Below are 22,437 nucleotides of genomic sequence, written 5' to 3' on the forward strand. Positions count from 1 at the left end.
TTCTTTGCAGAATGAACACACGTCTCTTGTGAGATGTTTGCTGGTGGTCCAGTAAGGAATGTGGTTTGCTTGTGATGGCCAGTTGTAAAGCCTTCTGTTGTCACTGAAATTTGACCTGCATCTCAGTACCACTCTTGCTGATGTTTAACATGCCTAGGTTACGGAGCAACATTTTCAGAAATGACATGTGATTTGGAGAAGCTGAGCTCAACAAAATGTATTGCAGCAGCGTAGAGCTGCTCAGCAGCACCAGGGTTTTTGAGACTAGACACACCTGTTGTGTCTAGGCAGCCTTTTGATACTGTGCTGCACTCAGGTGCTCAGGTGTGTTGTTGCACTATATTGCATATGTATATGTATGAAATAAGCCAAAGGGAAATAGTGCTTCCAAATGGGCAGCACTTCCTTGCTTAGTTTGGATACTTGAGTCTAGCTGTTCCCTACTAGTGTCTCTCCATCAAGGCAAACGGTAGGAGAAAAGGGGTTTGTAAAATGAATTGTGAGAGCCTGAGCACTAACAAGTTTAAGATTCACTGAGCTAGGGCATAGCTTTTAGTCTCAGAATTCACGGTAGCTTATAATGAACCCAGTGTCTTCACCCCTGTTTCTACAGAGCATGCTGTTTTGTTGCTCTACAGCTCTTGGCTTAGCCTCTGACATAAACAGTATTGTGGAAGAAGAGCACAGTTCTTACCACCTGGAACCGTTGTGAACATTTGTTCTCAGGTAAAGAGAGATACATTTCTGCACAGTTTGCTACTGCAGATGAGTACGAACTATGGATACTGTGCCTAGTTGAAAACATCATTTGTCCCTACAAATTCAGATAACATGTCAGTGCTGAGATAACATCTCATCTTGAAGTGCTTTTTAGTTAGCAATTAAGAATGGAGGCTAGAGGAAGTGTGCAAAAGTAGGAGGTTAACCACACATGAGAGTCTTATGAAAGAAGTTTCTGTAGCAGTGCATAAAAAGCGGTAAAAGCCACACAGATCAGTCTTAACCTGTTGAACTTCCAAGGAGCAAACAGGGAGGAGCAATTATGTCAGCTGTTTGCGCAGGCACATTAACCTTTCCACTTCACCTTCTGCTTGTGCTTGTTCTGTAGTCCAGTTGCTTCGGGTCTTTCTCATTTGCAAGCTTGTGAAAGATACGAAGACATGTCAATTCACACTGCAAAAAAAGAAAAACGATTTCTTTTTACCTCAGAATCTGTTGCTGAAGGACATTCTGGTAAGTAAAAATTCTGATTATAGCTTTGTTTTTATTAATACTTCTCAGTGAAGAATGCTATCTGATGAAAGTTCAGTCATATCTCTTGCAATGGAGAAATTGATGGAAAAACCCAATTGATTATTTTTAATAGATTTCAGATTAGTGTCTTTGTTTATTTGACTAGAACGTGTCCTATTTGTTTAATATGCAATATAATCTGGTATAGATAACTTAAAAAGTTTGCTTTAGAAAGCATGGATTGGTCCTGTACAGGTAGGACTTGCGGCTGCCATGTATACTGGAATTACAATTTTACTTTTTATTCTGTAATGAAAAAAATAGTACTTTATGCACATGTATATTATAGGTGGTCATTGAACTCTGAATCTCTGAAACGTTTCGAGTAATAAGCACTAATTTTCATCAGAGCTCTATTCCAGTGACTGCTATAATACTACATGTGTCTATGTGTCACATTGCTCTCTCTAACACAAGTTTGCATATGGTGTAGGATGTACAAAACCATTGAATTTTCCAGGTCTGGAAGTGCAGACAATGCTTCAGCTCTAATTGCTGTTCACTAAAATCAGCTATTTTTCATACAGCTTTGTTTAAACCAACACCAATCTAGAAGCCATGTTAACTGAGGGACTGGAGGAAGTTTGGACCTCCAAGAGGCACAGTAGTGACTCAAATTTACAGTAAGGGTACTAACATTTCCTTCTATGTCAGTACCTTCATATGGAGCATTTTAATGTTTAGACTAAAAAAAGCATTACTTCTTACTTTTTCCATAGTAGAAGGAAAGACAAAAAAGAAAAAAAATAGTGAGAAAAACAGTGTGGTGTCAAACATGGAACATTTGCAGACAAGTTTTTCTCAGGACTCTTACTCATTAGGTGGGAATGGTACAGCATGAAACCAGTTATACCAGCCTGTCTGCCCGACTCCTACTGAACAGTCCAACTGCAAGACCACTGCAGCATGTGGCACCTATATCTTGAACCACCACAACCACTTGTTTGCTTTAGAACAGTGCACTGGTTGTTGTAACTGTGTACGCAGCTGAAGGCAGTAAAACTTAACAGTTGCTGCTTGAGCATTGGACCCTTCGGTGTGGATCAATTTCACAGTCTTCAGAACTCAGTTTGTCTCAGGGTATCAAACTAGCCAGGTGATAAACGTTGGAACCAGGATTTGTAATCTTTGAGTGAATGTGCTTGCAAGAAATTTCAGGAAGATAATGTTTAAGCTGCGAAATAATGCAGCTTTACAGCTATCAAGTTGGTGTGGTTTTTGTTCCTTTGTTCTGTTTTGCTTTTTCTTCAAGCCTCTAAACTGTTGGACTTACTTTGCAAATGATCAAAAAGTGCACAGTGAAATGTGTACTTTCAGCTTGTTGGGGAAAATGCTAGAAACAGAACATAAAAGATACAGAAGTTGCTGATTCAGATTGTGAAAATTATGCCAGTGAAGAAGCAACCTCTGCCCTTCCATAAAAAATCTCATGCTGACTTTGAAGTCACTGTAGCCTGTATGAATAGAAGGGGCACATGTATTTTTAGCATTCATGCTTTGCTTTTGGGTTTAGTTTGTATTTGAGTGTGGTGATATTGATAGCACAATGGTTTATCTATTCAAAGCTACAGGCTAGCACATCTCACTTTTCCTTGCTTTTAGATTGTACTGTAAGATATTACCCTACGGTTCACACAAAATTCAGTTTACACTTAAACTTTGCATTGAATTACAGTCCTTTTGTGGTACAGAGTAACTCTAGTCTTGCCTTATAATTTCATTCTGATGTTTGTTTGCTTCCAAACTAGATTGTCTGTAAAAGTAAATAAGTAGTTTAAGGTGGTGTGGACATTCAGTTATGATTCTACATTAATTTTCTCTGCGGGCCCTTGAGAGAAGTTATTTTCGATTGGCAATTACATGTATAATTACACAGACTATTACAAACTATACAGGCACCTGACTTACTGATACAGACAGTGTTGTAGATCCAGCTGTGCATCTATGTGGCTGAACATATTTTGGATAAATTTTTTTCTGTAATGATGGTGGGTGAAAATTAATTCTTATTCCTCATGTTAGTTCTGCAGATATGCAACCTTTCAAACATGTACTTTGGAAGTAATAACATGGATTGCTTTTACCTGGTTCCGTTTACATTAACGAGACATAATCAATTTGTCCACAAAATTGTTCATTAACTTTTAACAAGCCAAATGTGTTTGGCATACTGAGGTCTTATTTGGACAACGGGTCACAGGTGCTAAAGACAGAATAGGTAAAACTTTTTTTCTGCGGTGCTTTTTTCCTAAAACAAGAAGACCAGCTCTCAGAAATAACTGTGAAAATTTGTGAGGGGCCAATATTTGTCCCTGAGAGAAAATTTGCAGAAGCTTTTCTAAACTTGAGTGAGCCAGATAGCAGTGCATATTTGCAGGAGTGGACTTCAGTACCCTTTGTAGGGAGGGCAATGTCTCTTGTCATCTGAAAGCGTTCGCATGTGAGATTTCAGAGGTCCACACTGCAGGTACAGGAGGGACAAACAGTACTGGAAATGCAAATCTCAGACAGTTATAAGATGTAGGTTAAAACAAGTAATTCATACAGAAAATGCAATACAAAGTTTAAAATAAAAGAGGAGAAGAGTGCAAAACTGCTACAGAAAGGTCCTAGCTTAAACACTTCCAAAACTACTACATCTTCTATTCTCCTGAAATTATTATTTCAGGATGCCTTTGCAAGCCTTTTTCATTGTCCCCTCACTGGGAGGCTGCTGGCCTGTGCAGATGACAGTAAAATGTCAGATAGAAGTGACTTGAGGAGAGAAGTGAAAACATACCTTTCAGAATATAAGTTGGTAAAATTGCTTCTTGGCAGATGCCCTATAAAAAGAAGTTTCTTGCCCTCTGGGAATTAAATTTTATGAAGAAATCAATTTTTTTAATTACAAAAAGAAATGCGATGTCCATCTTATTTTTATCTTCTAGATAAGATATGTGATCAGATAAGTGATGCTGTCGTAGATGCTCATCTCAGTATTGATCCAGATGCCAAGGTTGCCTGTGGTAAGTACAATCCAGACAGGAAAACAGATAAATGAAGTACAACAAGTAGTCAATGTTGATATAGTATCCTTTGATCCAAAATTCTTCCAATAGCTGGCTGTCAGTCAAGATTTCCACAGTCAGTCAAGAGGTCAGCTTTGGCTCACTTATTCAGAGGAGAAGAGAAGGCAGAAAAAACACTGCAAAAAATGAACAGAAATGCACGTAGCTCAGTGCAAATTAAAAGTGATGACATATAAGAAGTAGAGCAGGAGAAGCCATTGGTATCAGGGAAAACTGTGGCTGTTGAAGATGATAATAAAGAGGAAGCTAAGAAAATTAGGGAAAAAAAGAACTGAGGAAAGATATATGTCAAAGTGCATGTCTTTATAGGGCGAATACGGCGGTGCCTGTTGTTCACAGAAGGATAAGTTCATTTGAATGTGATTCTGATCAAAGTGGCTTGCTTTTTTTGTGGGACTTTCCATTAGGACTATGCTGTATTCTGCATGTATTAGCCATATCACCCACAGAGGCTATGAACATATTACCCAATTGGAATAAGCTGGGTTGCCACAGTGGAATACACACAGAAAGGGAATGTGTCTAAAGAGCTTTCCAAATACCATAATTTTATTTTTAGAACGAGCCAACAAGGTCATAGTTACAGCACTAGCTGCATCCCATAAACACAGTGATCTAATCTGACACTTCATCTGAAAAATTTTATGTGAACCTTGATGCATAGATGTGAGCAGTGAGGAGATGTGGAGGGAGGGGTTAACATAAGTGTTAGACTTGATGAAGGGTGTATTTCAATATTGCAGGCAGTTATGGTTCCAAAACTGCTGAAAAGCTGAAAATGATAACATAGGAATGCTGCAAAAATAACAACGAAAAACGTGATAAGAGATGTGAGAAACACCATCAGTTTGTCTTACCAAGACAGGAGACTGAGATGTGACATAACTACATAGATAGTAGGTCATATTGTTGTAGTAAATTTTTTTGTGATTGTTTGCTATGTGTTTTTACATAAAATGGAAAAGTTTGGAAACCAAGTGGACTCTCGAAAGAAACAAAGAAATAAAATATGAAGTGATTCTGCACAAAATTTGCCATGAAATTGCATTGCTTCTTGCTGCAGGATCTTGTAGAAGCTAAAAGTTTTTGTGGTTGCCAAGGGCAACTGGAGGAATTACAGTAACAAAAATATATCAAAGACTGGTAAAACCATCTGTTAGTAAATTATGTCCCTTTAGCTTCAGGAAAATTCTGACCTGAAACTGTTGAAGACCTGGCAATTACTTGGAGAAACAGCCCTATGTACTTGATCTATTCTTATAAATATTTTCTGCTGGCCATTGTGGAGATAGGATAATTGGGTACAGGAGATCCCCACCACATGCAGGCATTTAAATGTTCATATCAGATGAAGAGAAGAGTGATTGCACACAGACCTTCAGGTATAAGGTGTAAGGCTAAGGCTTTACACTGAGTTTCCCTTATGATTAGTCCTTTGCTTGTAGAACCATCTTCAGGATCTCTCTGTGTAACTGTAGAATAGTAGCAGTAAAATTCTGATGTTTCATATTTTCTCCAGAGTGTGTAGCAAAAACTGGAATGATTTTGCTCTGTGGAGAGATCACATCCCGAGCTATAGTAGATTACCAACAAATTGTGAGAGAGACCCTTAAGAGGATAGGATATGATGACTCTTCCAAAGGTGAGTGAGATCCTACATGTGTTCATTCTTAAGTCTGTTCTGCGTGTGGCCAAAGTCATGTTTTTAATGTTCTTCTGGAGAAAGAAGTGAAATGCATATCCAGGCCTAGGAGAAAACTCACAGATATTGTTGATCTGTAATTTTCAGCGTGTAGTATTGAAGGAGCTATTTTAAGGTGGCATACTTATAAAAGACTTATTCTTGAAAGAGCCAGGTGTCTCTTGCTTCTCTGATGCAGAAGAGCTAGGTTTTGCACATATGTCAGAAGGTGGGTGCATCTGTAGGTGTGTGCTATGAAAGCTTTAACACTGATGTTACTTGTCCTTGGGGTGCATAAGCCTGTGACACTTGAAGTTCACACAAATGGGAATTCTTTATGTATTCTTAACATATATCCCAAAGTAGTTTCCTTTCAGCAGTTGAAACATGTTACTATTTCCCTTCAGTCTTCCCTCTTTTCATGCATGATATATACATTTTTTCTCTAATTCTATTGAACCCTAGAACACACTACAAGAAAAACTGAATATCAGTTTCTGGCAACATTTTCCACACTCCTCTCACAGATTTAATAGCAAATGGTTTGAACCCCAATAATAATAAACAATGTAACAAGCTTGGGTGGGGCAGCTTGTAGGATTACACTTATGCTGTCAATTTCAAGAATTTAAGTTTGACCTAATAGAACTAATTTTCCCATATCGTGGAACTGTTATATAAATGTGCTCATTGTCTGCTTCTGTTGGCAATAAAAAAATGTAGTATAGGAAGTTTACGTGTTTAGAGTTTTGAAAGTTTTAGCCAAGATAACTAGATAATCCTTAAAAACTTCTCCAGCAACTTGTGAACTCTTGGGAATATATGACCTAACTTCCCAAAACTCTCCTCACTAGGACTGGACTATAAGACTTGCACAGTTTTAGTGGCCTTGGAACAGCAGTGTAAAGAGATCAAGGATGCTATCTCCCATGGCAAGTGTGATGATGACATTGGAGCAGGGGATCAGGTAATTCCAGACACTTACTCAAATCTAGTAAATGTGCAAACAGTTGCAATTACATTGGACCAGAGACTTTCCTTAAAAACTATTGCGCAAACTGTAAGAATTAGAACTCTTTTAAATCACCAGAAGTGCAAAAAAAGTATCACAGCCTTCACTAGTTTCAAGGAAAGTGGCTTTCCCTGTATCAAGTGGCCTTAACGGGATAGAGCTACGATTTCATTTTTGTCAGTTGGTTAGTTTCTGGTCTTTCAAGTTCTTGGTTAGCCTAGTTTTACTTCTTAGGCAACAATGCTGTGAGATTTCAGTTGTCATGTGTGGGGAGAAAACTAAGCAGTCTTAATGAGCTTTATGTTTATGAAGACTTTGAAGAGGGATCTTATGGATTTTTAAGGCAGAACCATTCTTGGGAACCAGCCCCTGCTGTGGTTCTGATTCTTGCACATAAATGTTATTTCAGGCTGGTTATGTGTCAAAGGGTGTTAACTCTGCATGTTGCTGCTGTCTCTTGCTAAGCTTGGGTGATTTTAAAGTACTATGTGGCAAAGACAAGTGCAGAAATGGAAAGCGAATATGGAAATGAGCAGCTTATTTTCCCATTTTTCAATGCAGTTCCCTGTTTTTCGATGCAGGGTTTGATGTTTGGCTATGCCACTGATGAAACTGAGGAATGTATGCCCTTAACAATCCTCCTGGCACACAAACTAACTGCAGCTATAAGGGCTCTGGAACGGAATGGAACATGGCCTTGGGTTAGACCAGATGGGAAAACACAGGTTTGTAACATTGATGCGTGAACTGTAAAGGTGAGAAACAATAGCAATCATTTACCCCATGTGCTACTATATCAGATTTCATGTTTGTCAAAAATGGTGCTGTCATTATTATGATCCAAGGAGGTGTGAGTTTGATAAGGTACATTTGTATGTAGCACATATGGTTTGTTTAAACTGTTCTATCAGTGTCTTAGCAGGTCTCCTCAAAACAATAAAACAATACTTGTATTTTCCTTCTTTTCCCCCCGGAAATAAAGAATATCAGCAAATTACCAGTGATCAGCTGGACTTTTTTTTCCTGAGTAAATATAACCACTGACAGCTGTGTTGCAGAGCTGAGTGGATGAGTCACTGAGCCTATTGTAAGTGTGATGCACTTTGGATGTCTCAAAGACAGTAAGTTCTGTCTTCCAGGCTGTAAAATCTGCAGGAAAGGAAAGGAAAGATATGCATGTGGCATTTCTAAGACAGCAAGATGTTTTAGTCTTAAGTTCTGGTATTTAGTGTGGAATTGCATTGGGTTATACTGCTGCTGTTGTTGCAGTACAACATGGATTTAATCCCTACATCTTGACAGGACTATGTGAACATGTGAATAAGCTGATTTCTCTAAGATGTACCTATTCAAGCATGTCTGAAGGGTGGGAAAGTAGAGAGACCACTCCAGTCTGTAAGAAAACAGATACTAAGGATGAAGCAATGCCAGTTAATATTTGCATGTACATAAAAGCCATGTACAATGGTTGGGAGCAAAGGATACAGCCTATAATCTGATCTACACTTGTTCGTTTTAGCAGGGTTCTCCAAAATTTATTTAGGCTTTACTTCGGTAATCTACTATCTGAAATTAGGTTATCATACCAAACCATGAATGATTTTAGCATCAGCTGCTAAAATCATAGGATTTTGTAACTTCCTTGCTGTTTTGCTTTTCTGTGGCGATATGTAATGCCCTTTAGTTAGCTCTTCTGGTAGTAGTACTTCAGTGTTTTCTGTATTTCTTTTTCTTTACAATGACTTTAAGCATTGACAGCGATCCATCATTTTTCATCCCATTTCTCTTCATCTGTTAATTTTTGGCTGCAGAAAATAGCTGAGGTTCATTTGCAGCTTTCAGACTGGTTCTTTTGGCCCTGAGTGTTCACTGTCCTTTTTTTTTTTTCTCACCAGGTCACAATGGAATACAAGGAGTGTAATGGCATACTGGAGCCCATCCGAGTGCACACACTGGTGATTTCAGTAAATCATGCCCCAGACATAACACTGCAACAAATACAGAAGGAGCTAATGGAGAAAGTTGTTAAAAAAGTCATTCCAGAGAAGTATCTTGATGAGGACACCATTTATCATCTCCTTCCAAGTGAAAAGTTTATAGAAGGTGGTCCTAAGGTACTTTGAAAAATGATAGCCTATACAGACTTGGATTCTACTTTGCCACATGCTTGTGAATGTTCTCTTAAACAATAGTACAGTGAACTAGCATACCTTTAACCAAGAAAGTCTATACATTTTTAAGGAAGCTTCAGTCATCCCTACTGGAGTTTTCTTACTGGACAGCTGGTATCTAAACTGAAGCTCTACCTCCTTTGACAGCCAAATGTACAGATTCTTGGATCTCCGTCTTGCTTCCAGAAAGTATTTTAAATGAGCAAAATCCAGTCCTTAAGTTACATGCTAAAATGTCTGGCTGGAACTATCTCTTCACTTTCACTATAAAAATCGAAACCAGAAATAACAATAGATCTAATATATACATAGAAATTATTTGTAAAGTGGAATGAATTTCAAGGGAGGCTTAATGTATTAAGTCTCAGTAGTCATTGAAATTTGATGCATGTTCTGCTTACCATGTGCTGGTACTAGATAAGAAGGTCATTGCTGTGAAACTGTAAAAAAATTATGTTACAGAAAACTTTACAGTTTTGTATGAAGACTTCATAAGAATTAAAACTACAAGATCTGCTTATGATGACACTGGGATGATGTAGGGATACCCCTTTCAATGAGAAAAAGATGTCAGCTTTGCTCCCACACTACTTATTTGGAGATATAAAAATAGTGGATTAGTGCAGTTTATCTTCTTTTAGGATGGAATTTCTCAGCACTCTGGAGTTCATTTATCAACACACCATTGCCAGCTTTGCTAATCTGACAGAGAGGCAGTAATTCTCTGCTGGATGAGCAAGTTAGATCAGTTCATCAAGTTGTAGGAGGCAGAAAAAAGTCTACGCAAGAGCATGGGACTCCATTGTCAGGAGCACAGGAGTGAAGGAAGAAGAGTAGTATCACTTGTGTCACTAGTGTCACTACTGAACCATTAACATGAATTGAGCTAGAGTTTCTCAGTACTTATGTTCTGACAGCACTGAGTTGCAGTTACGTGAAGCCCCTGCTTCCCATTTAGTATGGGTATCTAAGTGAAGCTTATTAACCTTTTCGGTCATATGTGATCTGCGTTTGTTGCTTTAAATTCTTGGCCTTCATCAAAGTGTTGCTGAGTGAAGACTTTGTCCAGTAACCCAGAAACACTATTTCATGATTGCTGATTTGAAGTGAGCTTTCTTTTTGTCATGTTTACAGTTGTGCCACATTCTTAAAGGTTTTCAAAAGTGACTGTAGCCCAGACAGCTTAGTACATCTCTGAAAAGTATTCCAGTCATGTAGAGAACTCTTACATTAAACAGTTGCATGTGAATGTGAACACTGTGAACAGAGTTGTATCTGTGGCAAATGCCAAACAAAGCTATACCCACTAACCTAGTATGGGATTGGATGAGCTATTGTGTCTGTGAATATACTCAGTTGTTTGTCTTTCAGACCGATGCTGGACTGACTGGTCGGAAGATCATTGTTGATACATACGGAGGCTGGGGAGCCCATGGTGGAGGTGCATTCTCTGGGAAAGATCCCTCCAAAGTTGATCGTTCTGCAGCCTATGCAGCTCGCTGGATTGCAAAATCTCTGGTGAAAGCTGGTCTCTGTAAAAGGGTACTAATCCAGGTAAGACAAACCATGAAAGTAATACACCAAATTCTGAGACATTCCGGCCTGGGCTGCACAGCACATTGCAGTTATGGTAGCACTGTCTAGGTGTAGTTGTGCAACTTGCTGTATTACATGATTATATTGGTTGTAACTTAATCTGTTTTAAGCTGCATTTGAAATTACATTCAAATCCTAGTACACTGCTATGGTGTGAGATGTGATTAAAAGCAAAATTCACTTGTTTTAGAGAGTTTAAAGCAAGAACAACCTTCATTAGCTTTGTATACTCAGAACAAAATGCCCTTCTTTCCTTGTGCAGGAATTTTTGTTATTACTATGCCTAAGAAGCGGAAGGAGGTGTTTTACTGACACATAGACAGTTTCACCATTAAACATGAACGCAGTGTGGCTGTTAAACAAGCGAAGTTTGCCTAGGCAGTTTGCAATACTAGTTTATGAACATACTCTTTCTGAGTAACTGCTACATAATAACTCATTACACAACTCATTTACTAAATAAGTAAAATGTAGCAGCAATCTGGCTGATGTTTTGCTGCAGAGGTGTGTTTAAAACATTTTACGTTCTCCATGGACCAAAAGAAAAGCCCACTGGATGTAGTTATGATCCATGGCATAAGTATCCAGACATCTCAATAAGGAACAAGGCTCCTTGCTTTAGATGTTGTGCATGTATTTGATACCTGATAGTTTGGAGTTAGTCAGGAAAAGGCGAGACTGAGAATAAGCCAGGCACAAAGAAGTGTTGGTTAGCCAGTTGTTGATAATTTTTTTTTTTTTTTTCTGAAGGGACAGAAGATAAACTTCTGATTTCTTGGTATGCACGTTTTGAGTGTCATTTTTGAACACCTGCATCACTGTCTTTATTTTTGAGTTAGGTGGGAACGTTGTCATTCCAGTAATTTTCAGGGACCTTCTCTCAGACATGAGCCTTTCTCTAGACAAGGCAAGTTTGACTTTTTTAACAGCAAATTATGGAGATCTCAGATATTAGCAAAGAAGATAAGATGGAGGATGGGAGAGCAGAGAAGCCAATGTCCTGCGAAGTCATGGAGGGCTGGATTAAAGATTAACAAAAGGAAAAATGAAGTGGAAACTCAAAAGTGTTTTCAGCCCATTAATAGCTGTGTGCTACGCTGAGACTTTGCCAGCCTCCACTGAGGTTCACAACTGTTTTTCCTATGGATATTGTTTACATGCTAACCAACTCTCATACTGAAAGGGCAAGACGGATAATAGAGGGAACTGCATGAAGAATGGCAGTAACTGAGAAGGACAGAAAGTACCTCTTTTGCTTTAAAGGAATGTCACCCAGGTCTAGTATTTGACCAGGCTGAACGTTCTCCGAGGAAAACATAATTTTCTAACATAAAAGACAAACAGCAAAAGCATATCCCCTGGTTTCCTTTATGGAGACAAGATGTTCGCAAACTACCCTGACACATGTGATGAGCCTTTCCTTTCTCTTAAGCAAAAAGTAGGAAGGTCTGTGTTAACCATATTTGGGTTGTTTCCATGTGTCCTGCAGCTATCATATGCTATCGGTCTGAGTTGTCCTCTTGCGATCTCAGTGTTTCATTATGGAACATCAGACAGATCTGAAGAAGAACTGCTTGAAATTGTCCAGAAAAACTTTGATCTGCGCCTTGGAGCTATCATAAGGTTTGTGTGATGTTAGTATTTACTGTATGGAATCATGTCTTTAATGCTCTCTTTAACAGTTTAACTTTCTGGCTTATAACCTCAAGAAAGTCACCTTTGTCATAAATTGCTAATTGGTATAATTTCTGCTCTTCCTTCGTCCGTGCTCCCTGCACAACATAAAAGGGCCAATTGATAAATCTAGCCACAAAATGCACTGAATAACTAAGACCTACCTAAATTACACCATGTATGTCTACACGCAACCCCGATAGTGATTTATGTTGCAGTTCATTAGCCAGGTGGTAGTTTGCTTGGTAAAGTAGAATTAAAGTTTAACATAAGATGTAGTTAGGCTTTCCAGTTTGCTTACAGGGTGTGTAAGGCTCCACATCGCTGCCTTATCTGAAAGGCAGCAGAAATATTGGCTCTTTCTGAAAGCAGTACTGAGGTAAGTGTGGTCTCCGTGCCTTTGATGTTCAGGTGGCAACAACTTATGAGACAGCTGCGAGGAGATGGAAAGACTCTGGTGCTCTCACATCACGAGCAATCCTGTTGAAATGAGTGGGACATTACGTGCAGTAATTTGCCCTGGCACACGCAGAGGGAAACTGAACACTGAGAGCCTGTCTCTGGTTGTCATGCAGTTTTGTGCAGCCTGTTTGAAGTCAACTAAACCTAACTAAAAAGGAATCCAGGTTTCTTACATGCTCTCTAAGGATCTGGTAACTGAACTATTGTGTGAATTTAAAACCAGAACAAGAATAGCCACGAGATGATCTGTCTTGAAGACAAAATTCAGTTGTGATCAAGTGTGTCATTGAGGCTATTATGCAGCCAGAGAAGACATGCAAACCCAAACCTAATAACTGTTGCCTTTTGCAGCTCACCTTTTCTGGAACATTAACGGGCCTGAAAAAGCAGGTCTTTTAGTCTAGTATAATCCTTACACACAAAGAAGCATGGGAATTACTCTTTTCTTTGAGAGAAGAAAGGGCTGAAGGAGAGAAACAGATCAGCACCTGTCCTTATCATCAGTTACCCACCTGCGTTCCAGTGAGCTGTAATTTGACCTGAGCATTTTTCATTGATTTTTCTCCCATTTATGACTAACTTATATGATTCTTTATGTGAACTTTTAAGAGGCACAGTTTCCTTGCCTATTTGTAGTACAGCTTCCTAAGACCTAATGGTACAGGTTCATCTTCTCAGTCCTGATGAACTTCCTCATCTCTTGGCTGATTTTCACCAAACCTGTCCTCTCAAAAGTTTTGTGAAATACACAACTAGTGGAGAGAAACTAATGGAAACACTGTAGCTTTTCTCTTTTAAGGGAGCATCCACATTGTGAGTTCAACCCTTATTTTAAGTCTGTGAAATTGACATGGGAGTTCAACTTGAGATAGATACCAGCAAGAGCTTGAGTCCATGCAGACTTTGTCATTTGAGCAATGCAGGTTTTAAAAGTTCTGTTCTAAAATGCTGAAACATGTATGTTAGCTATCTCATTATTTGAGAAAAATGCTTTTAATGATTCACTTAAGATCATTCAAGTCTCTGTATTCCAGAGCAATCTTGAGCATATTTGACTCTGAGGGAAAAAAATATCAACATGTTAGTGAATAAGAGGAGTTTTTTTTCCCTTAAAAAGGAAAGACATTTCTGACAAGCTATATCAACTGATATGGTCAGCCTTTTGCATTCCTTTTCAGAGTATGGAATATATATGCTGAGGCCAGAGCTGACTTATTACTTTAATAGTCTGAGATAATGTGAGGCATTATGGCAACTTCTTTTGATAGATAATGTTTTCCAAGTGTTATCAGTTCACAAATACAATCAAAACTGTTCTTTAGCTTTGTCATTATGGTAGTTCATCACTAACAATAATTTGTGTGGTGATTCCCAGACGTTTACCTTGATTTGTTGGGTTAAAATGTGCTGCATTTTAAAAATACACACAGTCCTGGAAGTGGTGAAGGCAGTAGAAAAGGAAGAAAGCTGGCAAAACCATGAGCATCATTGAGTGAATATTTCCCTGTTAAACATCACCTCACAATGTTTAAAATCCTGGAAGTGGTGCTGGCTGTCCATTCTAGCCAACGATTCATTGACATACTTTTCATTTAGTCAGCACTCATATTTTGACGCCTTCTGGCTTAGGGTCAAGCACAAATGACTACTACAGTAGCCATTGCAGAATGTGACCATGTTGCACAAAATACTACTTGAAGCAAGACATAGCTGCTCTATGTCATAAATGTCCACATAAGTGTGAGAACGTGTGATCTCTTCACCATCTGAAATGTATTGACTATCCTGTTGGTGTTTGTACTTCTTACTTTGTCATTTCTCCACTACTTTTCCCTCCAGCAGTTTACAACATGAATCGTCTATTCTAAACGTGCTTTCAAAGATAATTAAAGCAAGATAATACAATAGAAGAAAGCCCAAGCAGATGAAAATGTTTCAGGCCTTTCATGAAACAAAGAGAAACTTCTAAGTAGATAGCGGTAGCCAACCATTTAGCACAGCTGCTATCCACTATATTATGCAGGCTAAAAAGCACTTCCACCTTCATTATTTATCTAGTTATAATTAACTCATCTTAAGCACCCTACTCTAAATTGTGACTTAGTGTATCTACATAAGCAGTTAAACCTCCACAGTTACCTAGTCTACTAGATGATCATCTTTGGCAGCTTCTTTTGAGATCATTTTCTTTCTGGCCCAGTAGCATTAGAAAATGTCCCATGTTACACTTGAAATAGCAGAAAACACATTGATGCTTGCCCAGGTGTAGCTGGACTTGGTTCCAATTAAAATGCTTCTGCATTGTAACGTTTATAAAGCCTAACTGCATACTTACTGCACCTCTGAGACACTGGAAGACACCTGGCTATTCCTAGTCACTTTAAAGTTGAAACCATCAGCTCACTGTCTTTCTTTCTGTAAATCTGTGTGGGGAAGGAAATGACACCAAGGTTTTACTGTCATTCTCCTGGGGATGATACTGATTATGCTTCTGGTATTTCCAGATCATAATGTACGTTGGAGTAGAGGTAAGTGTAAGAATCACTTTTGGTTTTTTCTTTTCATTTAGGGAGCTGGACTTGAAGAGGCCAATCTATCAAAAAACAGCATGCTATGGGCACTTTGGAAGAGAAGAATTTACATGGGAAATACCCAAAAAGCTTGTGTTTTAAGCTTTTCAAAACATTTCATATTATTGACAGGGGGTTTAATAACCAGGTAAAATTTTAAACAGTTCAAGAAAAGACTGTATGTACACTTAAATGACATTCTGTAGTTAATAGACATACTAAAAATTATTTGTATTTGATTTCTAACTTTCATAGTGGCCTTACGCTTCAAATGCATGTAGCTCTATCTAATATAGTCTTCAGCTTTGTCTTTGGTAATATGTGAACAATTTAGGCATTTGACTGTGATCAGATATAAAGTGCACAGATGGTTGTGGAAGTTGATGCCATTCCTATTCTGCCAGGGCAGCCCACTATTGCTTACCCAGTTAAATTTGTACTGAAGAGGATGAAGTTGGAGAGGTAACTTCAAGAGCTCCCCACAAGAGGAAAGCAGAAATAGCACAAACTGCCATAATTATTTGGGCCAGGTCTTCCAAGACTATAGCTTTAGTTTAAGTACTTCAGTGAATTTTAAGCAAATTAGTAAAAATACCCATTTCTTATCATTAGTCACTGTAACCTTAAAAATACCTAGCTATGAGGCAGTGTTATTTGTTTGCTTTTAACATTACATATCTGTGAAAACTGATGAACTCCTATGTTGTAATTCTTTTGTTCATTTATAGTTACTCCTTCTCAAACTTGAATTTTCCATGTCTGCATGAATTGGGATTGGCTGTATAAATTTTCAATTAAGTTTAATTTGGCAACTTCTGAAATGTAAAAAAAGTGTTGTAAAAAGCACTTAGAGGACATGACTTTCCTTTTAATTCTCTGGATGAAAACATAAATGGAGAGAGAGAGAATGCAAAATCATTTAGCTTTTCTTCAAGGACTAGAGAGAATGAAAAGACTTGTATATGGAAATTAGCAATTCTGACAAGGAAATTCATCATTAAATTGGTAACTAAGACAGAATGTTGGAATGATGTAGCTACTCTTAATACCAGGGAGTTTTGATAAACACTTAAGCATTAAGGTTCCCTCACCCCTGTTAATGGAAAAATAAAGGCTCCAGTGATAAGTCTAATCAAATGCAAGTAGTTGAATATAACATTAGTCTCAAGCAAGTTTTTAAAAGCTGCTTCCTTTCCTGCAAAGACTGATCAATCCATTGCTCCTTGGATAGAACGGGGCTGAAGTGAGGTCACTGTACAACTGTACCTGTGTCTCACCTGGCCTGGTGCAGTTAACCCAATCTAGCACAGTAACTGCTGCAGTCCTTGTGACCTACAGATGAGGCACTTATTTTTTTTCCATTAGAAAACCAAATGCAATTCTTTTGTGGGCACTTTTTGCATTTTTTAAATTTTTTTTATTTAATGACAATTTTCCTTTTTATCACAGGACCCTGGACCTTATCTTTGCCTGAAACTAATCACATTTAGTATGCATATGGTCTTGTAGGCATAAAGCATGGCATTAAACTTCATTAGAATTTGCTCAAATTGGTATTTTCTAGAAAATAGTAATGCGGCTTGCTAATTCTGAAATGTCAAAATAATAAAATATTAAAAAATGTTTTAATAAATAGTGGCACAAAGTTAAAATGGCAAGGGATTGCAGAGATCACTATACACTAAACTGATAGCAATTTCAGTAAATGGGCATATAGTGTCATTTTAACAAGTCTCAATTTCACTGTCATAAGACTTCACCCTTCCAAAGTTAAATAGAGCTTTGCTAAGAAGCTGTGATGCTTTGTTTCTCATGGAAGAAGAGCATTTTGATGAAATGTCTTTTGTTAAATTGAATGAGGAAATTACTTGTTCAATGGAGGTGTCTGTTAATCGCTGCTCACTGTCAAACAAACAGAACACAAACAAACAAGCCCCCACAAAACCCCCACGGCGTACTTCAGACAGTAAGAACACATTCCTGCAAGACTTCTTTCACCTTGCTTTCTGACTTCAGAGTTGAAGACATTTTCTTCAAGGAATTGGATAGATTACTAAGCTTTCCTTCCCCTTGTCATTGATTGGTGTTCCAAAGTAGCCAGGAGTACCACCTGCTGAAGAAATCCCTAAATACGGATTGGAACAGGTACAGTGTACATTAAGACTCTAGAGATCCTGTCTAAAAATTTTAGTGAGTTTTCTAATGACTAGTGAATTAATTTTATTTATAGAGGGTAGCTAATTTGCCCTATGTAAAAAAACTCTTAAAAAACAGAAAAAAAGACATATGCCTTGTTTGAAACCAGCAAATAGAGAAAAGATACCTCTGCAAAGTTTGTATTGTCTAGTCCAAAGCCAGACACAAAACTATTGCTCCACAAAACTAGCAAAATAATCTTTTTTTGAATGATTGGCGCATTCTCTCATTACCATTCTGGAAAAGAATGACTTAAACTAGAACCTAAACTGTAAAAAAGGGTTCCCAAATCAGATATAAACTTTAACATGGCAGATTGCTGAAAAATTCGCTAAATTCAAATGTAGCCTCCATCCAGGGATCAATTGAAATATCTTTATTTATTTATTTATTAAAATTGCTGTTTTAATATCAAATGCATAGGGTCTTATTTGAAATATGTGGTCACAATGTATTATAAAAATCTCCCAGTATATAGCAGGTCATAATCTGCATAAGAAAAAAAATTGTAAGAGCACATCAGAAGAAGAACACAACAGTTTATGCATTGTGTTTTGCAACTTCATCCGCAGTAGCAGGCTGTACAGATATTCAGCTAACGCAAAGAGCTGCATGAATGAAAAATTTGTACTGCACAAAATTATTTGGGTGTAACATGTGGAGGTATTAGTGGCTGCTCTGAAAAAGAGCTTTTTCAAACAGCGAGTTTGCGTAGGCACTTCCCAAAGATGGTTATTCTTGCTGGATTGTGTGAGGCAGAATGAAGCCTAAATCTTTCAAAGGGGCATGGTTTCACTCAAACCTAGAACAGGTAATTAGGAAAGAAAATGAATGGACAGAAGTGCCAGCTTGGCTGTAAAAGTGCCTTTTGTGTATTTCTGACCTCAGAAGAAATGGAGGGTTCTCTGCATGCAAAATGAAGATATTAAATTAAGAAAGGTCAAACTTCTGTTTGCTTTGTGTGAGGATTAGTTTTATGACTCATGCTTTCAGAGTACATCACAAGAGCAGTTGCACTAAAAAATACAAGCACTGAAGAAGTATTTAATCTTCTGAGATGTACTTCTAAAATAGATTTTCATCTGTGCTGAACCTAATGAACCCTATCTGGAGCTATGGAGATATTGTTATATGTGCCATTTTTCTAGTTATATTTTGGATAAATGCAAAATAGAATGCGAATTCAGTGCTATTTTTTTAATTTAATCCCTAAGAAGCTGAAAGCAATTACTGGAATGGAAATTAAAGGGCATATCTTTACTATGTACCAATAGACGGAAGGAACTTTTCATTTATGGCACCCCAGTTTATGGTTCTGCCCTGTCTTGACCTTGTGACACAAAAGGAAATTCTTTCTTTACCACCTTCCTTTTTGGCCAGAACGACTTGTGGTTCATTCTGAGTGAAGCTGTAGAAGGAAGAGCACTAGACGAGAGTTAAAATGGGAAGGCTGGAGCACAGCTCCACCATCGTGCTGCAGTCCGGTGTGGTGGTCAGAACTGGAATGCAAACTAGTAACAGTGGAACAGGAATGCAAACTAGGCACAACCTTGTTTTCCTCTGCTTTTCAACAGGAAGTATGCCGGCATATAAAACCTTTCCGCCTTTCCATAGGCCTCTCCCGAGAAGCGCTTGGACAATGCTCATGGGTGTGACTCCCGAGCAGGGTCCTGTGCAGGGCTCGATGATCCTTATGGATCCCTTCCAAGTCGGCATATTCTGTGATTCCTAGGGCGAAACGCCGCGGGCAGCTGGGCGAGAGGGCGAGCTGCTCTTCCCGCGGCCACCGGGAGCGGGAGTGGGAACGGGAGCGGGAGCGCTCTCGGGCTCGGGAGCGCGCTCGGGCTCGGGCTCAGGCGGGCGCTCGGGCGCGTTCCCGCCGCGGGGCGGGGCCGGCGCTGGGCGGGCGGTGCCCGGAGCGCGTAAATGACGCAGCGGCCCCGGAAGCGGCCGGGAGCGGAGCGAAGGGAAGGGCGGTCGCGCAGACGGCCCGGCAGGCGCAGGGGTCCCGCTGCCCGTAGCTCGGCGGAGCCGCTCCGCCGGCCACCGCCGCCTCCACCCTCCGTGCCATCCCGCTCCTGCGCGCCCGGCCGCCGCCGGGCAGTGCCTGCCGGGGGCCATGTCGCTCCTCCAGTCCGCCCTGGACTTCCTGGCGGGCCCTGGCTCCCTGGGGGCCGCCAGCCGCGACCAGAACGATTTCGTGGGGCAGACGGTGGAGATGGGCGAGATGAAGCTGCGCATCAAGCGGGTCATCGCGGAGGGTGAGAGCGGGCGGCGGCCGCGCCGGGCCGTGCGGGGCGGACTCAGGCGCTGCGGGGCCCGGACGGGCTTCGCGGCGGGCCTCCCGCTCCCCTTTCCCCCTCTCCCCTTCCTGGACAGGGAGGGTTCCTCCTGGGCAGGCCGCGCCCTGGTGGGGGCGGGCGGGCGGCGGCCGGGACGGAGCGTTCCGGCCCCTGGGAAGGGCCGGTTCCCTCCGGGGGTCCCGGGTGCGCCCGGCGCCTGCCACTGCCACGGGGGTGCTTCCTGAGGCCCGGCTGTGTGAGCCGTGCTGGGTGTAATTGTCCCGCTTCGGGACACGGGAGCCACGGAAGAACTGGTGTGTTGTGTGGCCGCTTCTTCGCTTGCTTTGTGGTTTTAAGTGCTTTCACCGCGTAACAGAACTCAGAGGAGTTCATAATCTACCAAGGACCTCGTGGGAATGCTGGGTTGCATTTTTGTTTTGTTTTGTTTTTTTGTTTTTTTTTTTTTTTTTTTTTAAATGACAACGTATAAATAGTACGCCAAAGGTGCAAGTTTGCCTGTGTTGCTTCGGGTTGTTCGGAAGACTGTGAAATGCAGGAAAACATGTTTGCTTTAAACACTCGTGTCAGGAGGCTGATCGCACTGTGCACATAGACTTTGCTAGAGTACAGGAATTGAATGCCTGGGCAGTTTTCAGTTTCGTTGAATTTTCGGGTAGGTATCCTGGCACACCACTTGCCAATCTGTTTTAGAATGGGTGCTGTGTTTGGTGTGTGCAAATTACTTAGATAATAGCAGAAATTTGGATCTTCTTGTGCTTGTGATCAGAGAAATTATTTCCTCAAGCAGAAGACCCACCAAAAGCTAGTCTCAAAAGACTAAAATGTGAACTTGTCCATCCTAATGCAGTTAAATGTTTCATTAATTTTGTACAGGTAGTTGATGTTATTTAGGTTAAATACTGCAAAGCTCTATTCAGAGCTCCTTTTCATTATTAGGGTTACTTTCTGTAGTTTCTTCTTGGAATTGTCTGGTATTTAAGTAGTTTTTTGTTGAAACCTTGGTGATCTGCATGGAAGAAAAATTAGATTCTTTAAGATTAGCTACTTCAAACTACTTACAAGCTACTTACAGAAACTTAGTGGTGTAAAACAACAGGAAACTGGTCTTCACCATTGCTTTAATTTGTCATTTGAATGCTTAAGCACTTTTGGCACATGAGCTTAGACAGAACCTGGCAATTTCTTATGCAGTAAGTTGCATTTAAAACAGTACTAAATGTCAAGTCCTATTTGGCCATCAGCCTTTACCTACGGCTTCTTTATGGTCAGAGTTGTGAGTGAAATGCAGGCACTCAGTATGGTGTGAACGCTAAAAGAACTGTCTGTGCTGCTGATATTGTAACATTATTGCAGGCGGTGACCACAGCAGTTTCAAAAGGACAAAGGAAAGTTAGGACAGGAAGCTACTTTTGAGGTGTATCTGCTGTTTAGTTCTTGGTTCTGAAGCAAGTATTTGAATATTTACTTTGACAGCAGCCTGCTCTTTCCCAGGATCTGGCACAGGCATTGTAAAATGTCAGGGGAAAGATGCCAGGGTAGAATACTTAAAGCAAATGGGGACTTGCTTTAACTTTGGTGTTCTTTACAATTTGTCTGTAACCACTGCTTCATGTTCCATGTTTGTTGCAGTATTATGGTTTTTATTGTTTTCTTTCTCTGTTGTGCCAACTGAAGTTGGGCTTACCGCTTGCTTTTACTAGAAAGTAAGATTTGCTAGCCAACAAAGCTGGTGTAAAAAACCCCTAGGGTCTATTGAGTAATAACATAAAATAGATATAAAATATAGAAGTCCCAGCCTCTCCTACTGTCTTCAGACTTGAATTTGTCTCTAGCATATACTTTATTTTGTTGCTGAAATTGCATTTATCTTTCAGCTCTGAACCTGTGTGTGACACTTTCTGATACATGTGTCCATAACTGTGGCTTAAAAGTATTCCCTTCCATGCTTACAAATACAGAATCTGTTTTTCTTCTAGATGAGTCCTTTCATGCCAAATTCCCTACTGGAAAGTCAAATGCTGCTTTCTGAATTTAGATTTCTCATCCACGGTGAACTGTGTGACATCTGCCAGTACAGAGAGGTGTCCCCTTCTGTAGGATCATAGATTCTGCTTTGTTTGTAGCTGGTGTGAGCAGGGCCTGTGGCTTAGTGTGGCACAGTATCCTATGGCAGCACAGGTTCCTGTGCCCCACAGCTCCCTCCAGCCCTGTGGTGTGCTGGCCATCGGTGTTGATGCAGGTACACCTTTGGCTGTGCCGTAAGCTGAGACTCGCTGCACAGTTCATTTGGATGTGTTTCTCTGTTCATTTTGCGGAGGTGCCGTGCTAGGAGTAGGACTGGGCTAGCTTCAAACATGGTGTGCTGCTGCAGGAGGCTGAGAGCAACCCAGGGGGGTGAGCTGGTGATGGTC

General features: G+C 40.0%; 2 protein-coding genes across 3 annotated transcripts in view; both read left to right on the forward strand.

The window, feature by feature from the left end:
- The first annotated feature begins 1,132 nt into the window (after positions 1-1,132).
- LOC114000690 (S-adenosylmethionine synthase-like) lies at positions 1,133-16,664 on the forward strand. Its single transcript, XM_027745160.2, has 9 exons — positions 1,133-1,233; positions 4,221-4,298; positions 5,881-6,003; positions 6,897-7,009; positions 7,636-7,779; positions 8,950-9,168; positions 10,597-10,779; positions 12,311-12,444; positions 15,527-16,664. Exons 1-9 carry the CDS (start codon positions 1,161-1,163, stop codon positions 15,627-15,629), a joined length of 1,170 nt encoding a protein of 389 aa, XP_027600961.1. The 5' UTR covers positions 1,133-1,160; the 3' UTR covers positions 15,630-16,664.
- A 3,024-nt stretch (positions 16,665-19,688) lies between these two features.
- GAK (cyclin G associated kinase) overlaps positions 19,689-22,437 on the forward strand; it is a 75,510-nt gene continuing 72,761 nt past the window's right edge. For both annotated transcript variants that reach the window (XM_027745144.2, XM_027745145.2), the window contains exon 1: positions 19,689-19,984. In XM_027745144.2, the coding sequence (XP_027600945.1) occupies positions 19,843-19,984 (142 nt within the window). In that variant the 5' untranslated portion in view covers positions 19,689-19,842. The remainder of the gene's footprint in view (positions 19,985-22,437) is intronic.

The sequence above is a fragment of the Pipra filicauda genome, unplaced genomic scaffold (genome assembly GCF_003945595.2).
Source record: "Pipra filicauda isolate LSUMZ 115617 unplaced genomic scaffold, ASM394559v2 scaffold163_size1657671_pilon, whole genome shotgun sequence".
Classification (NCBI taxonomy): Eukaryota; Metazoa; Chordata; class Aves; order Passeriformes; family Pipridae; genus Pipra; species Pipra filicauda.

Bases quoted from the DNA above. Each gene is read 5' to 3' on its own strand.
- LOC114000690 (XM_027745160.2), top strand. From the start codon at position 1,161: ATGTCAATTCACACTGCAAAAAAAGAAAAACGATTTCTTTTTACCTCA. The intron at 4,299-5,880 runs GTAAGTACAATC...TATTTTCTCCAG, and splicing joins AGATGCCAAGGTTGCCTGTG to AGTGTGTAGCAAAAACTGGA. The intron at 6,004-6,896 runs GTGAGTGAGATC...TCTCCTCACTAG, and splicing joins ATATGATGACTCTTCCAAAG to GACTGGACTATAAGACTTGC.